The sequence below is a fragment of the Seriola aureovittata genome, chromosome 9 (genome assembly GCF_021018895.1).
Source record: "Seriola aureovittata isolate HTS-2021-v1 ecotype China chromosome 9, ASM2101889v1, whole genome shotgun sequence".
NCBI classification, from domain to species: domain Eukaryota; kingdom Metazoa; phylum Chordata; class Actinopteri; order Carangiformes; family Carangidae; genus Seriola; species Seriola aureovittata.
The window spans coordinates 3,479,914-3,496,850 of record NC_079372.1 but is presented as its reverse complement, the minus strand read 5'-3'; the positions used below and the strand labels follow the sequence as shown (position 1 = coordinate 3,496,850).

The window sequence follows — 16,937 nt, the reverse complement described above, 5'->3', positions numbered from 1 at the left end:
TCAAATCTATAAGAAAGGCATGAAAATGCTCCAAAAGTATTTAATGTAACCAGAGGAGTACTCAGAGAAAACAGACCTCTGCCAAGGCCAATGTCAAACAACATACACCAGACTTCAAAGAAAAAAAATCTTATTCATAATAAATTATCATGACTTGCTTCTGGTTCTTCCCTGGTCCATGCCCCATCACTCCACCAAGTTTGGTGCAAATTGGTTCAGTGCTTTTGGCGTAATCCTGCTGAAAAATAAACAGACATGGGTGAAAACATAGGTAATAATGTACTAATTTAGTGCTAAGACAAGCAAATATATTTCAGCCATGTTTGATGTTGTTATGACTTTGTGCATTGACAAATTTTAAAAGCATGTCAACTTCAGTCTGAAGAAACTTTTCTCGAAGCAAAAAAATGGTTTCATGGGTAATTCTCATTCGTTGTGATGCCCCAAATCAAACCAATCCTGTGCAAGTAGCTTTTAATTAATGTCATTGATCGTGTAATCACTGAGAATTACACTAAATTATGTAATGACACACAACGCAACTCATTTGCTTCGCTGAAATTGGATTTAGCAGATTGGCGTTTAATGCTGTCTGAAAACCTCGCCATCATTGATTTATACTTTTGTAGATTTTCTTTATATCTGGTTACTGTTTGATGCTCATGATACAACTGTAGAACACATTGTATTACTGAACATCAGGCATCTTCCTATTAGTCAGATGATGTATGTGTGATGTTGAGCCTTTTTACAGCATGTCACAACTGTGGATTTAATTTCACTATGCAAAATATATTAAGAATTAATTGTAAAGATGGAGGATAAATAGTTTTACTGATATTAACTCTGGATGTGCTGTGTAAGTACGTTTTTTTTGGGTCAGCTGATAAAAAGTATTTAATGGTAAGCATATTACTTTAATTTCCAGACTTAAAAAATGCACAAAATTGCAGGTCACATACACACTTGTGGAAGTGTTTCAAGCCCACAGGTTCCAAAAGTGTTTATGTTTGGCAGCCTCAGCAGATACTTGAATGGCACCAGCATTTTGCAACAGAGACACAGTAATTAGTCCACTGTTTATTGAAATAATGTTGCCTGTTGAGATGAACGTTGTGCTCAGAATATGTCATTGTGCACCATTAATTGGATAAACGTGGGCTGGAGGATGTGCTTCAGTGTGTAATGAAATGAGTAATGAAAAATGTCCAAAAAAATCTGTCTCGTTTAATTTTAACTGTAGTTTCTATGTCAGACAATGGAATGAGAGTTCACCACATTAAATAATAATTACATAGTGCTACTGATGATAAATGAAAGCAAGTACATATTACAGTGACTGCCTGGTTGCCATTACTGATGAACTCAGTGCCCTGTCTGACAAAACTAAAATTGGACAATGATTACAGTTTTAATTTTTGTATCATATAAACCATGTCAGTATCTTTGTGTATTTACTCAAGTGCTCTGTGTAAGTTCCTACTGAAATACATGTAGCATAAGTTGGTTTTGCTCATGAGTGCTTTTGGTCAGATGATCAGAGAAAATGGGCTCCATCACTCCAAACCAACAAGTCTTTTATTTACGAAGCTCCACAGTGCAACCTCGTCCTGCAGTGGCATAAATAAGAGGAGGAAATGCTCATTAGGTGCTTAATTGATGTTTAACTAATTAGCTAAAAGTCATATATTTGTTTCTGACTGATTCACACAGAGTTCCAACATTCATCAAGACTTTAGCGACCACTTACTCTTACGACTTTATTGCTTTTATAAATCTCATCTCTCAGAACCTCAGCTTCATAGAAAAAGCCCACTAACAGCTTTTAATTCCTGCTGCCCGAGGTCAATTCATGTGTGCTTTGATTCTTCTCATTACTTATGTGTAGGGTTCATATCAAGAAATATTCCTCCACAAATCCAAAAGAAAGCTCCCATATAACCATTGGCCAATTATGATGCGTGAAGACATTATTGTTAACCCCCGATTGGATTATTATATAACGAGAACAGTTTGCCACATTACATTTGGGCCACATGCTTATTGCGCTGTGGTCGATGATTTCCCGCTGGAGATCGTTTAGGCTTAGGCAGCGGTTTATAGTTAGCATGGATTAGCTTGAATTCAAGACCTGGCTACATTGAATTTATCAGACTGTTTCCAGTGAAATTGGCCTTCTGAATAAGGACAGTGGGGTTGAGGCACAAAATATTGCCTATTTCCCTTCAAAAACAGTGATAACATTTCAAAGACTTGACTCAGTCAGTGTGATCAAACAGTAAAAAAATGTAGCGCTGCTTTTAAATAGGTCTTGCACAAAAAAAAAAACGTAATGGTTGCAGTCTGCAGCCCTAATTGAAGTGAAATAAAACATCATTCCCAAATACAGGCAAAGAAATGTATAAATTATTTGGACATACTTGGTTTTTGTGTTACTGTCTTGTCCTCAGGATATGTGCTATCTGGTTACCTCTCCCTCAGTGTCTGTCCCTCACACTGTGCTGTCAGCCAGAGTTAGCATCACCTTTGCAGATCAGTAGCACAGGAATGCCATCCTTTCCTCTCGCTCTGGAGTGAGCACATATTGGCTGTAAGAGAGCTGCATCTCCCCTGCGTCAATGCTGTTTTCTAAGCCAGCCCAAATATGTCACTCACTGCAGCTTTTTCTGCAGCCGCCAGCTACAACCGAGTGCTGTCTGCAGCTGGGACGCCTCCCAGGCCGGCTAGCACACAAAGCTGTAAACGGCCCAACTCTTGCACCACAAACCATCCTGAAAGTCATAGCCAGGGCCTTTATCATCCCTGTGATACCGCTGTCAGGACTCATTAACTGATATGGATTCTGGCTCCTGTTAAATGAATGCAGCATTTTCAAAAATCATCTTGAGAGAATTTGTTTTCATTTTGGATAACCTGAACAATATGATATCAGAACATTGAGATTTATAATGGAGAATGATGTACAGTGTAATACAGGCTTTTCAGCAGATTTAGCTCCCTCTAACCCTGGAAATTCTTGGTCATCCATGGTTCATAGATGCAAGTGATGCTTTTACAGCATTTAGGGTTCCTTCATTTTGTGTGGCGCCTCTAAAAGTGATATTAAAAGCATCCAAATCCTCATTAAAAATTTATTTAAGCTGCATTGGGAGGAAAGATAAAAGCCAAACTAGCAATTTGAGAAAACACAGATGAAATCTGATTATTAAAAGCACAGGAAAAAAAGATATAAATTGCTAATTAGCGCTAGTGAGAGAAAAACAAGACAGGACAGAACTGTCTCAGGACAGAAATGATTAGTATTGACTATATTTATATATATATATTTTTTCTCTATAGTAGAGACTCACCCTTTCTCTCTCTGTGTCTCACAGTCAATAAGCACAAACCATGGATTGAGACGACGTACCACGGGATTGTAACGGAAAACGATGACAAAGTACTTCTGGACCCCCCTCTAATTGCACTGGACAAGGATGCTCCTCTACGCTATGCAGGTGAGAGAGGAAGTTTAACGCTGCTGCTGCCGTTCCTTTAGTACCTCAGCTTCACTTAACTCGCAATTACTCTTCTCTCCTTTCACATTAAATAAAGAGAAAACACCCTAATTCCTCTGTACCATTAAAGCTTTGAGATCATGTAACATGTGATGCATAGAGAAAATCTGCTCATGTATGAACAATGTGAGTTTCACAGACATTTCGAGGTCATTGATGTGTACATTTAAAGACATGCAAGCTGTTTGCTGGTGGATTATTTATAAACTGAACTAATTATTCTTGAAAAAGCTTTTCTTAACATGGAATACAACTGTATATCTAGTCTCAGCATAATGCTTTCAAATCATGAGTATGTTGATAAGTCCCTCTTCAGGGTGTTTTATTATCTATAACTCTCATTATTTCTGTGATATAGGTTATATTTGACATTATATGTGTTATTAAATCATCACTGGCTCAGTAGTGCAGGAGGAAATCACTTTGCTCAATATTGAATACATTATTTTGTAGCTGACATGTGTGACTCGATGGCATTCTGCACATTTCATTCTTTATGACAGGCCCGTCACACTGACATACAGCTGGCTTCCATATCCACCAGACTGGCCCTTTTGATATTTAGATCAAAATACTCTTTCATGTTCTTTTGCTCTCAGTGGAGAGGCACAATTAGTGTGCTTATGTACCAAGGCAGTATTAGCTCTGGGGCTTTCTAATCACATCAGGATTGACTTTGGCCAGGATTCAAAGCACCACAGAATTGGAAATGATTTCCCTCCATTTCATGTCACACGAGTAGTGTGATCTGTTGTCTGCAACTCTCTTCACACTCACTCCACTTGATATGACCATTTTTATCTCAGATTACTTCTCCTGATTTAGCAAATGAGGCTTTAAACATCCACGTGCCTGTGAGAGGGGATGCCAAATGTAATATTCTTCACAAAGTTGTGCAAAATGTGGTAGTTCAGCCTGAGCAGCACACAGTCTTTTAAGCTGGACAACTTCAGCAAGAGGCCCATCGTTTCTGAAGGGCGGGGACTTCAATAAGATCCCCATTCTCTGCATGATGTTTGTGTCCTTTCATAGTAAATTAGCGTTGAATGCAGAGCTTGGTTCTCCCTCTTCTTTCAATGGGGGCTCCCTTTTTGATGAGCGAATGGACTATGTGTCCCTGTGAACTAGCTCTCAGGAGACAGAGCAAGCAATCTGGCCTCACGTGGCAGCAGGGGTGACCAGTCCTGCCGTGCCAGCCTCCTTCTAGTTGGTCCATCTGTGCTAACAAGCAGGGTTCACTGTAAAGCTGACCCGCAGGCCGTCCAAAAGCCCAATCATGAGCTCTTAAGTCAGATCAGTGTGAGTAGGTGAATGCTTAGCATAAACTAGGAGCCACTGTATTTGCCTGTGAATATAAGGGTGATATACTGTGAGAGTGGCTTTAAGTGTGTCTTTCTGTGTGTTTTGTGCATGTGAGTTCAGTCAGGGTAATTGGAGCTAAAATAGTTGAAACCAAAAGCGCTTGCAAACTTGAAAATGAGCTCAGTGTTCATAGATGACTGTGCTCTAAACCAAGAGATGAGCACAAAGCAGAAGGATTTGCACAGCAGATCTGGGTTATTTGATTCATAGATGAATAATAGACCAGGTGAGAGAAAGAGATACCCTTGTTCCTGGAACACAGGTCCTGCAAATGGCATAAGATGCCACTGAATATGCAGCATTGGGTGTGAATATTCTGCAGGTCCACTACAGGTCAAGACTGTAAAATCAATATGTACGACTCGATCTGAGGCTACGTCCACACTACTGTGTTATCATTTGAAAAGGATCGCTGTCCAGACGAGCTCCGTATCAGAAACGATCTCCCTCCAGACTACCACACCTGAAAACACATACATACCTTAGCAATCACGTACATGGTTGACAGAGTGAACAGGAAGTAGATTGTTGATTAGTTGCAAAAAATACTAAGAATGAGGAACAGCAAAGGCAGCTGCAGTGTTAAAATGCAGAATTTAACAAGGTCAGTAACACTTGTATTTCATTATCATGTAGAATTCATCACTGTTGGTCGAGGCTGATGAGACCCAATCACGGAGTGACTGTGGGTGTCTACGTCATGGTTTCCAAGAGGCGAAAACAAAGCAAAAGAGATGCGTTTTTAAACGGAAATGTAGTGGTAGTGTGGACATAGCCTGAGCTGAGACGCCTGTGTGACCAGTGAAAAGCTGAGGAATTCCTAAAGCCCTGGTGTGAGCTGGTCATTAGAGCTGGTCATAGTGAACTCGGAGGCCCACAACACCCACAGCATGACTGGCCCTCGAGAGCAGCCCCTAATGTGAAATCCATTTCTAATTGTTTAGTAGGTGAAAACAAAATGACCAGGTCCGTCCCACTGGAGGCCCTGACAGGGCTTTAAAACAAACAGCCAAGCAGAAAAGGATTTCATTCACCATTTTATTCACTTGTGCTCCCAAGATTTCTTTTTCTCATCTTGAAGTATGTATTTTAAATTCTTATCAAACAGATTTTATCCACATATCAAGTAGTTTCCAGAAAGCAGAAGTGTGATATTTTCAGATGTAAGATGAACTTGTTAAAGGTATTAAAAAGTGAAATTTCTATTTGTTGTAATTGGATGTTCTTTGACTTTTTCACTAGTCATTTCCTCTAAAAGGATTTGGTTAATAAAACTTCAAAGACTCTGAGACAGCCATCTTTTCATACATGTTTTAATCCTTCCTTTCTTTCAAATGGCAGAAGGTGAAAGGTTCTGTAAGCTTATAGCAACAGTATGTTTCCTTCCTGTCCTCCCTGTGTTTTCTCTGATCTTCTAACTCTTCTTTTAACTGATCTGGATTTATCTTCTCTCCCTTCCTTGTAGAGAGTTTTGAGGTGACCCTCACTGAAGAAGGTGATCTTGGGCTCTTTCTTCTGCCTTGTGCTTAGTTGTTACTATTAACCCACTAACGCAAAAAACAGCATCCACACGTTTACACAGAAACTCCCGCCATGCTCTGTAATCTCCCCATTTGGTTTTCTCAACTTTACGTTTTTCTCACCCTGAATATTTTTGGAGTTCCAACAGCTGGATGAAAAGTGTGATGTGGGGCTGACTGTACTTAGAAATATCTGTGCATGAGACATCCATTGCAGTTTGCAGACCCTAACAGTTTTTCAGCTGTCACCAGGAAACAGAAAGCTGCTTAAAACAGGAGCTCTCAGTCACTTTGTCGCCATTTTGTCCATCCAATCCTTTCAGTTAAAGACGATGGAAGGAAAATCCAAATTTAAGATAATTTCATAAAAATGTAAAATCTAAAAGGACACATAAGACGATTGCATAACCACTCAACAATCTTGGCAATTGGAGCAGAAATTGAAATTATTAGTTCTGAAACTGTGAACTTCTTAAAGGCACCAACCATGTTCGTTGTGCCTCTCTGTGACCCATCGGATCTGTGCAGGTAGAGTGACTCCTGTGGATTTTTCTGACATTTAAATCTTCAAATGAAAGCTGCTGAGATTGTTAACTAATGCAAACTCTCTCTGCTGCAAAGTTTCTGTTGTTGCATCTTTGCCTCAGTGGATCTCTTGAGTTAATTCTCCACCACTAATCTCTACCATTAGCATGGCTGCAGTTGTCATTTGATGTGGATGTCAAGCAAGTTGATATTTCTAACCCCAGTTCTCATCCAGTACTTTTTGTTTGAATACTGTTATTGTACCAGTTTAGTTTTCTATGATTTTATGATTTTATTTGGATTCATTTTGCAGTAGCTTTGGGTGAGAGGCAAAATTACACAGGAAGACTTCCTTTAATTATGAAAAAAAAATATACATATCATATTTTAGGTGTTGTGTGAGATTTTTTTTTCTTTCACAGACCTTTTGGGGTTTTGCTGTATTGGTGCTGGATCCCGTTATCACAGTGCTCTCTATTGCAAAGAATTTAAATTTTGCTTTTATTTCTTTTATTTGATCATTTTTTTCTCTCGTAAGATAAGTTGTATTATTCATTACAGAGATAAATGATCTTCACTTCAGATATTGTTCTCTGTGTACTTATGTTTTGGTCTTGGTTTCATGACTTTGATTTATAGTATCTTAAGTACTCCTGTGAAATGCCTGTCCACATCTTTTCGGTTTCTGCCTGCATGACTGGATGCAATGTTTTCAAGTGGCTTGGAAAAGACACTCGTCTACTGATATTAAATGTCCCACACCCTCTCCCAACCCCCCTCCCCCAAACTACTCACCCATATGACAGTGCTTTTGGGCTTCCTCCACAGACACCACCCACCCCAATCTACAACTCCCTGGCTCCCAAAAACTGTGGCTGATCTTTTTTTTTTTCTTTCTTTTGCGTGAATTCATGGTTTCTTTGCTTGTACATAATTGTTCCTTTTGAACAATAAAGTTTCACACCTGTCCTCAGTTATTCTGAGCAAACTCTCTATTGACTCTTGACGTGTTCAGGTGAGATTTGCGGCTTCAGGATCCATGGGCAGAATGTCCCCTTCGAGGCAGTGGTCCTGGACAAGTCCACTGGCGAGGGGGTCATCCGGGCCAAGGACAAGCTGGACTGTGAGTTACAGAAGGAGCACACCTTCACCATCCAAGCTTATGACTGTGGCGAGGGTCCTGATGGAGCCAACATGAAGAAATCCCACAAGTGAGTCAACCTCTGTTCCCATACTGTCCTGGGTTCGAACCCCGGGCCTGGGGCCTTTCAATGTGGAGTTTGCATGGTGTCCCTGTGTCTGCGTGTGTTCTCTCCGGGTACTTCGGCTTCCTCCAGCAGTCCAAAGACATGCACATTAGGTTATTTGGCGACTCTAAGGTGCCCATAGGTGTGAATGTGAGTGTGAGTGGTTGTGCGTCTCTGTATGTCGGCCCTGTGATAGACCTGTGTGTACCCCGCCCTTGCCCAATGTCAGCTGGGATCGGCTCCAGCCCCCCGCTGCGACCCTATAAGGATAAGCAGTATAGATAATGGATGTTTTAATAAACTTGCATAAATAAATGAAATAAATATCATTAATGCATATCTTCATCTATCCAGAGGATTTACATATGCGATAAAAAGTGCCATATATGGCAACATGACTCTTGATATCGGGACATATATTGTCACATATTACATTTGTGTATGAGTTGCTCATTTATTAAAAAACAAAAACTGAAATATCACATTGACATAAGTATTCAGACACTTTGCTTGTCAGTTGATATTTAGCTCAGGTTCGTCCCATTTCTGTTGATCATCTTTGAGATCTTTCTTCACCTTGGTTTGGGTCCACCTATTGTAAAGTCATTGATTTGACATCATTTGGAAAGGGACACTCCTGTCTGTATAAGGTCTCACAGATGATAATGCATATCAGAGCAATAACCAAGCCACAAGGTGAAGGAACTGCCTGCAGAGCTCAGAGACAGGTTTGTGTCGAGGCACAGGTCTGGAGAAGGCCGCAAAAAACATTTTTGCTGCACTGAAGGTTCCCAAGAGCACAGTGGCCTCCATAAAGAAGTTTGGAACAACCAGGACTCTACCTGGAGCTGGGAGAAAGTTTGAGAATGACAGGTTTTTTTTCCAAAATTTCTTTTCCAAATGATGTCCAGTCAATGACATTACCACAGGTGGACTCCAAACAAAGTGTAGAAACATCTCAAAGATGGTCAAGAGAAATGGGAGGCACCTGAGCTAAACTTCAAGTGCCATAGCAAAGTGTCTGAACACTTATGTCAATGTGATATTTCCGTTTTTTATTCTGTGTTGAGTGTAGATTGATCAGGGAAATTTCAAATGTTTTTAATGTTAGCATACGATATGAAAAAATTTGGGTCTGAATACTAAGTCCCTGTACCTGATCTGAACCCTGAGTTTCCCTCTGTCTTAACCAGATTCTTTTAGTTCACTGTGGTTAAAACAATCTTTAAAAAGTCTTGCTTCAATGCAAATGACAATGGAATAGATATTGATTGGAAACATAAAACAAAAACTTGCCTTCTCAATAATTCAAGGAACCTTCATACCTAATTCATTTGGTACGGTTCATATGAAATCTGGTGCATTTGCCTGTTTGGTTTGTGATGTGAAACCAAATTGTGTGAATGTATGTAGATGTGCGATGTGATTTATTTATTTTTTTACTATAAACTCAGGCTTGATTACTATTAAATTGATGTGCTGATTGTGGGAACTGTTCAGAGCGAACCGTATAATTATCCAAAATCAATTGGTAACCATGGTAACATGAATGAAAGGAGCTAGTTTTGTTTATTATCTTTTTGGAAATTCCCTTTGTGTCTGTTGCTAATGTCAGATAAATACATCAACAACAAAAGACATTGCAATTAAAGGCCGACATCAAACAGCTATTCCCCTTGATGTCACAGTACGACGCGCTCCTTTTTCATCCTGTTTCTACGTGTCTATCATTATTTATGACATATAAGGTCCAGTTGTGGTCTGCACTATGAATGCTTGAAATCAATTATTTCTTTGTGAGCAGCATGACTTGAAATCAGATCAGTAAGTTTCCCGTCAGTCCATATGATTTTACTCTTACGTTGAACATGAAATGGACCAACTGAAACAGTCTACAGGTATGAAAGCCACTGTACTCATCCATTCAACAGGGATCATCATAGAAACCATCTTGTTAATCGATTTTTTTCCCCCACTGTATCATCTCTAAATCATCATGGAGTGTGACAATAGAATATTTTGCTTTGGTTGTATGTCTTTGAACGTCCCCAGTTGACTGTGTCCTAACTTGAATTTGTCCCTCTCAGGGCCACTGTCCACATCCAAGTGAACGACATCAACGAGTATTCACCAGTGTTCAAGGAGAAGTCCTACAAAGCCACCGTCATCGAGGGAAAGAAGTACGACAGCATCCTGAAGGTTGAGGCCGTGGACGCCGACTGCTCGTTCCAGTTTAGCCAAATCTGCAACTATGAGATCGTCACCCCTGATGTGCCCTTCACCATCGACAAAGATGGTAAGGACGTTCACGCAGCAGCCTTGTTGGAAAAAGCTGCAGCGCATGTCTTTAAAAACCATGATTTTATTGACACACATCAGATTGTCTATTGATCTGTGTAAACAATGGTGCCACCAGACTGTCATTTAAAATTCACTGCAGCTTGTTGGCTTGTGAGACAGCGACAGTCTCCTTCAAATGTCACCCAGGTTTGACAGTCAACAAAATTAAAGATCCAGTGAAGAAAGACATCAGATATCCAGGCTGAGCTGATATGACGCTGGCTCTAACAAAAAGGAAATAGGAGCAGGTGATAATGTGAGGAGAACAATCAGTGTGAAGATACATAATGTTGGTGACAGTGTTCAACTGTGACAGATAATAAGTGTTTGAGGTGGAAATTAAAAAAAAAAAAACCTGAGACGGTATCTAATCTTAGTGAAGCAGATTCTGCAGATAATTTTCTTTTAATAACTTGAATACTAATCAGATTCTGTAAACGCGTTCGCTTGGTAATGAACTCTCAGTATGGCATGTCAATGAAAAAGATGCAAGTCAAAATATTATGCTTTTAGTTCAGTGATGGTGAATCACTTTTGGGCTTTTTGTGTGAAGATTTCTATTTGGCTGTTTCATGTAAAATACAGTCTGTTTTGGTTTTTCTACCAGTTGTCTGAATCGTTTTTGTTTCACTAAAGTTTCTTGCACATCTGCAGCTTTGAAGTAACACAACGAGCGGCCCAGTTAAACTCTCCTTTTGTTCCTGCCTCGCTCAGGCTTCATCAAGAACACAGAGAAACTGAGCTATGGCAAAGAACGCATGTATAAGCTGACTGTGACCGCCTACGACTGTGGAAAGAACCGTGCCTCTGAGGACGTGCTGGTCAAGATCAGCGTTAAACCCACCTGCAAACCCAGCTGGCAAGGTATCAAAGCCCTCCTCCACTCACTGTAGCTCCCCGACCATCACTGGTGAGGTGTGTCTCTGTTTTGAACAAAAGAAATCCACCGATGCAGCGTCCACACAGGCTGCCATTGTCACAAAGGTTATTTAACTCCTTTAAGCCAGAGGGCCTTTTCTATGGTTTGAAAGACCTGAAGTACTTCTTAATGAGTAATTACCATTAACAGCCCCTGTATTGACTGCTCATCTGTTGTCTGTGCTGAAGGACATCTTTTCACTCTCTCCCCTCTCTCTTCCTCCTTCAGGCTTCAGTAAGAGGATTGAATACGAGCCTGGCACAGGTAGCCTGGCCCTTTTCCCCAGCATGCACTTGGAGACCTGTGATGAGCCAATCACCTCCATCCGAGCCAGTATTGAATTGGAGACCAACCATATTGGGAAGGGCTGTGATCGTGATACTTACTCTGAGAAGTCGCTGCACAAGCTTTGCGGTAAGGAACTGCTCCACTGGACATAGTTATTGTCAGCAGTAGAATCAGAATTCCTCTAAGTCCTGTCTGCTCTGTCTTCTTGGATTTTATTTCTTTTAGGAGCCAGTTCCGGCACTGTGGAGCTCCTTCCTGCACCCAGCAGCTCCGCCAACTGGACGGTCGGGCTGCCCACTGACAACGGACACGACAGTGACCAGGTGTTTGAGTTCAATGGCACCCAGGCCATCAAGGTCCCTGACGGCATGGTGAGCACCAGCCTGAAGGAGCCCTTCACCATCTCTGTCTGGATGAGACATGGCCCTGGGGCCCATGAGAAGGAGACCATCCTCTGCAACTCTGACAAAACAGGTAACATTTAAGCAACAACTGGACTGTGTCAGAGGTCCAGTTTGACTTTGTTTGATTGTTGTCTAAGTCTAGTTTAGTTTACAGGTAGTCAACTGTAACTAACTAACTCCATTCTAATACTAAGACTATTGCAAATAAAGTTTGTTTACATCAGTAATATTTGTAAAGACTACTAAATAAAAGGGATGGACAGTTCACGTCTTTGTGAATCTACATTTTGCTTGAACAGTCAGACTTCCGAAAAAATACATAAAACACCTACCATGCAAGTATTGTATGGGCCAAACAGGCACTCTATTATCTGAAGATTTCAGCAGTATGCATTGTATGCATACTAAAGTATGCACTTTAGTACAATCACGCTAATGTGCACACATCGTGCACACACACATTAAGATTATCTCATCCCAATAAATGACGTTCACACAAAAACAGGACTTTACATTAGCATGATTGTACTGAAGTAAACGTTGCCTCCCATTGTAAGAGCCTCAGTTTCACAATTGGTGAAATTGCGCTTCTTTCTGGTCTTTCTTTCTGTGCCATGTCTGATCACTGGAGACTGTGTTTTTTTTCATGCAAACTGATTGCTTAAGCGAGTGTCTTCATCAATTTATGGATAATTGTGGGAGTGGAAATGAGGCTCGTGCACATGCGTCCAATTCCTCAATAAGTGAGATTTATAAGGTGGAACGGCTTTATAATTCTGATGAAAACAATACATATGTATATTTCTGGTTTTGTACGTACACATAGTTTTAGTCATGAATCTACACTGAGTTTTATGCATCTGGCCGGTAGTGTCTAGTGAGGGGTTTATTTAATTCTCATGATCGCTGCACATATGGTGTCTGAAAATATGCTATCTATATATCTAATAAAAAAACATTGTAGCTCCAGGCTATAATCAGTGTTAGTGCTCAGCTGGCTGGCTAACACGCTTCAAACACACTTTTAATATATCACCTCTGCCGAGCGCTGGTTGACCTTTCCATTTTTGTCACTCGTTGTAAATTTTGCATGTGGTCACAAGCTCCTTCATCTTATTGACTGTGAAGTCGGTGCCGTGGCCAGTGAGGGGGGAGGCGCAGTTCATCAGCTTCTGTCCGCCTGCTTATATAAGAAGGATTACATCAGAATGGCTGCGTCCAGGACAGGAAGCTCCCATACCCATGATCTCAGCACCATTCATGACCTCCATTCAACACAGCGTATGCTTCACAGAACCATGAACGTGTCACGTTCTGTTCATTTCTTCTACATTTTAGTATTTGGTTCTTAATAATGAAAATACATTTTAAAAACTAAAACCGTGAAGCTTGGCTCAACATTTTGGGGAGAAAAAATCATCTTCACTCAAATGAATCTGTTAGTTCAGTGAAATGCACATCATAATTCACCAGGATGCTTCTTAATTAGTCTGACCACCACGTAAATTACCGTTATGAAAAAAGCAAACAGACAAATCTTAATATTTGTAAAGCAGCAAGTGGTTTATTTTTAATGAAACTTAAAACTATTAATACATTTTTCAAAATGATAAATTGTATTGACATGTTATTTCAGTAATTGATTAAACGTCTCATACTAGACTCGGTTAATTTTGCTTTAGCAATGTTTTTACTTTCACTCAGTGCGTAGATGTTTTTTAAGACGCAGCCTCTGAGGTCTGATAAGGAATGAACTTCACAGTCAATTTAAATGATCTAGACCTACAGCCTGATGTTGATGACAGTTTTTGTTAGAAAATGTTCGTAATAGACTAGGCCCGTTTGGTACAAAGTTTAAATTTTGAACGGTGTTGTTTTTGATGACTTCCTCCAAGAAAACAAGTTACAGTTGCATTTCCAGGTTAGAGAGCGATACATATGGTAAAAGGAGTTGGTTGTGGAACTGGTTTCATCTTCTCTGCCTTTGAGAGCCTGTTAAGGCATGCTGTAAATCATAAGAGCAAGAATTGGCATAATTGTCATCAGCTGTTGACAAATCCCAGTAGTTACACATTTAAAATGGGATTATTGTTTTTTAATCATCAAATAAATAGTGATGAAATTGCAACTTACAGAGCTTACATGTAATTTACTGACCTCTTTTGGGAAGTGATTAGTAGTAAATATGAAAAAATGAATACAGTAGCTCACACAAGATTTAAGAATTTTCCCTGTTATCTTACTGTGCGGTAGTTTCTTTTTTTGCTTCTTACAGAAAATTCAGCAGCTGACTGTTAAAAATGCTAATAAGTTTCTTTTCATTCTTGTGTTGGTGCCCTTGATTATACATTTTCCCAACCTATCCACCAAATAATTTTTCACATCCTGATCTCCTCTCTCATCCTCTCCTCTGCAGATATGAACAGACACCACTACTCGCTCTACGTCCACAACTGCAGACTGATCCTTCTCCTCCGTCAGGATCCGTCAGAGGCCGAGAACTACAAACCAGCCGAGTTTCATTGGAAACTCGACCAGGTCGGCCTCTTCTGCTACCAAACTAACAACATGATATTTAAGATAACAGCGAGTTACAGTGTACTGTGTAACTTTCACAGTCTGGATTTCAGCTTTTCTTTCCCTCGGTTGTGTCGTCCTCAGGTGTGCGACAAAGAATGGCATCACTATGTGCTGAATGTGGAGTTCCCCACCGTGTCTTTGTTTGTGGACGGGACGACCTTTGAGCCCTTCCTGGTTACAGAGGACTACCCACTCCACCCCTCCAAGATTGAAAGTCAGCTCACTATTGGTGCTTGCTGGCAAGGTAAACTCTTAAAGAAATGTTTTCTGGGGATTGCTGCGAAATGAAATGAGTCATAATTTTTTTGTTTGACAGAAAGTATTAATTTCCGAATAAATCAGAAGCGCTATACATTGTAAGGAAAAACGTGAACCCCTCTGTAACATTTGACTTTTTTGTTAACTAGTAAAAGGAACTGTAATGCTGCCTGGAGATCTATTATTCCCTTTGATCAGAGCTTGTGTAAAATATAGCGTGCATGTTATTTTATTGTCAGACAGTATTAACTCTCTTAGATTCTCAAATAATGCACCATGACCTTGTATGTAGCATTTGAATCTCTCCTGCAGATCCTCAATCTTCCTCCCTGTCTCTCCCTGCTCTCTTGTTTCTGTCCTTTACAGACAACTCAGGACATGACAATGACACTGAGACAGTCTCTGAGCCCACCTCAGGTTGCTCAAGTCTTTCCCTTACTCCTCAGATATGTCCATGTGTCCACAATGTCCCACCACGCTAACTGCATCCTCATACCATTAAGACTAGAATGATTCTTATACATTCTAGATGCAGAAAGATTTCTTTTTTCCATACCTGCAGCATGATACAGAATGAATGACACAGGTGTGATTTTTATGCTGCCTGATCATGTTTTTATTTTTTGTTTATTTGGTTTTTTTTGCATTTTCTTCATCCTCCATTTATACGCTCTGCTCACTGCAGCAGCCAGGAAGCTGTTTTTCACAACAACCTGATACAGAAGCAGAACAGAAATAGATAATATAATGAACACAAAACTCTGACCTGGCTGCAGCATTTTGGATGTAAAGGCTCTTCTTTCAGAGCATGACCTTGGGGTCAGAAGCAGTAGCTTCTCTGTATCAGATAACACAGCTACAGCAGCACACACACACACACACACACACATATAGACACACACACACACACACACACACACACACACACACACACACACACACACACACACACAGACACTGTGTGACCTTGAGATGTGGAAGACCAGGTTTGTTTCTGACTCTGCAGTGGTGCAGATTTATGCTCATTATGGTTTAGCAGGAAGACACGATGCAATTGTTTCACCTCTGATTCAACAGGGCATGCCCCTCACAAGAATACTCAAACACTCGGTTATAATGAAATTTCAAGGCTCCAAATTTCAGATTATTTTTGTGTATTTTGCAGACCTCAGGAATGGTTCCACTATAACACAAGGTGACTAAAGAGGATTAATTCCATCACTATCTAAGATAATCCCTTCTTTGAGTTTCCTTTTTTTTTCTGTTGATACCATTTTTTCCACAGTAAGGCAGCAGCTCACCCTGTTAATGCAGATGTTGCATGTGTCTACGGCTTGTATGAGCTCATCCATGATTATTCTGTCTCGCTCTCTTGGCCTCGGGCCATGTAAGGGCACACATACTAACTTGCATGAACGTCATTCACACCAGCTTTGCACATTGAGAGGGCATGCTTGAATCGCCAGCCCAGAAAAGGTGACGTCTGTGGAATGTACACTTCACTAACTGCTTTTTATGTGTGTTGTTACTGTTTTCTTCTCCGCATCTCGATCCTGACGTATCCAGGAGGAAACGCTCGAATGGCTCAGTTTTTCCGGGGGAACTTGGCGGGGCTGATGATCCGCTCTGGCAAACTGGAGAACAAGAAGGTGATCGACTGTCTGTACACCTGCAAGGAGGGCCTGGACGTGCAGCTGCCTGAGGAGGTGGCTTCAGCTGTCAAGGTAAGAAAGGCAAATAGCTTTAGAAACACTTTGGGTCTGTGTGTATTTTCAAGAAGACGGTCTAAGTTTTAGGCTCGTGACTTTCAAGGGGAAGCAAAGTTCACTCTCAACTCCTTTCACAAATAGAAAATTAAAAAATAATGAATCATTTGGAGGACCCTGACCCAGAGTTCATATCCACTGCTCTGAGTGAAATAGTGTTTTTACATTAAG

At 40.5% G+C, this 16,937-nt stretch overlaps 1 protein-coding gene across 6 annotated transcripts in view; it reads left to right on the top strand.

Moving 5' to 3' along the window:
* The window catches only part of clstn1 (calsyntenin 1), a 38,848-nt gene that overhangs the window by 12,379 nt on the left and 9,532 nt on the right, over nucleotides 1-16,937 (top strand). The window contains exons 2-13 of one of the 6 annotated variants that reach the window (XM_056385724.1): nucleotides 3,375-3,497; nucleotides 6,385-6,414; nucleotides 7,980-8,175; nucleotides 10,299-10,507; nucleotides 11,266-11,415; nucleotides 11,699-11,884; nucleotides 11,984-12,232; nucleotides 14,579-14,700; nucleotides 14,824-14,986; nucleotides 15,367-15,417; nucleotides 16,166-16,195; nucleotides 16,567-16,724. In XM_056385724.1, the coding sequence (XP_056241699.1) occupies nucleotides 3,375-3,497; nucleotides 6,385-6,414; nucleotides 7,980-8,175; nucleotides 10,299-10,507; nucleotides 11,266-11,415; nucleotides 11,699-11,884; nucleotides 11,984-12,232; nucleotides 14,579-14,700; nucleotides 14,824-14,986; nucleotides 15,367-15,417; nucleotides 16,166-16,195; nucleotides 16,567-16,724 (1,667 nt within the window). The remainder of the gene's footprint in view (nucleotides 1-3,374; nucleotides 3,498-6,384; nucleotides 6,415-7,979; nucleotides 8,176-10,298; nucleotides 10,508-11,265; nucleotides 11,416-11,698; nucleotides 11,885-11,983; nucleotides 12,233-14,578; nucleotides 14,701-14,823; nucleotides 14,987-15,366; nucleotides 15,418-16,165; nucleotides 16,196-16,566; nucleotides 16,725-16,937) is intronic. The other 5 variants (XM_056385727.1, XM_056385726.1, XM_056385729.1 and 2 more) reach the window with 5 other exon arrangements.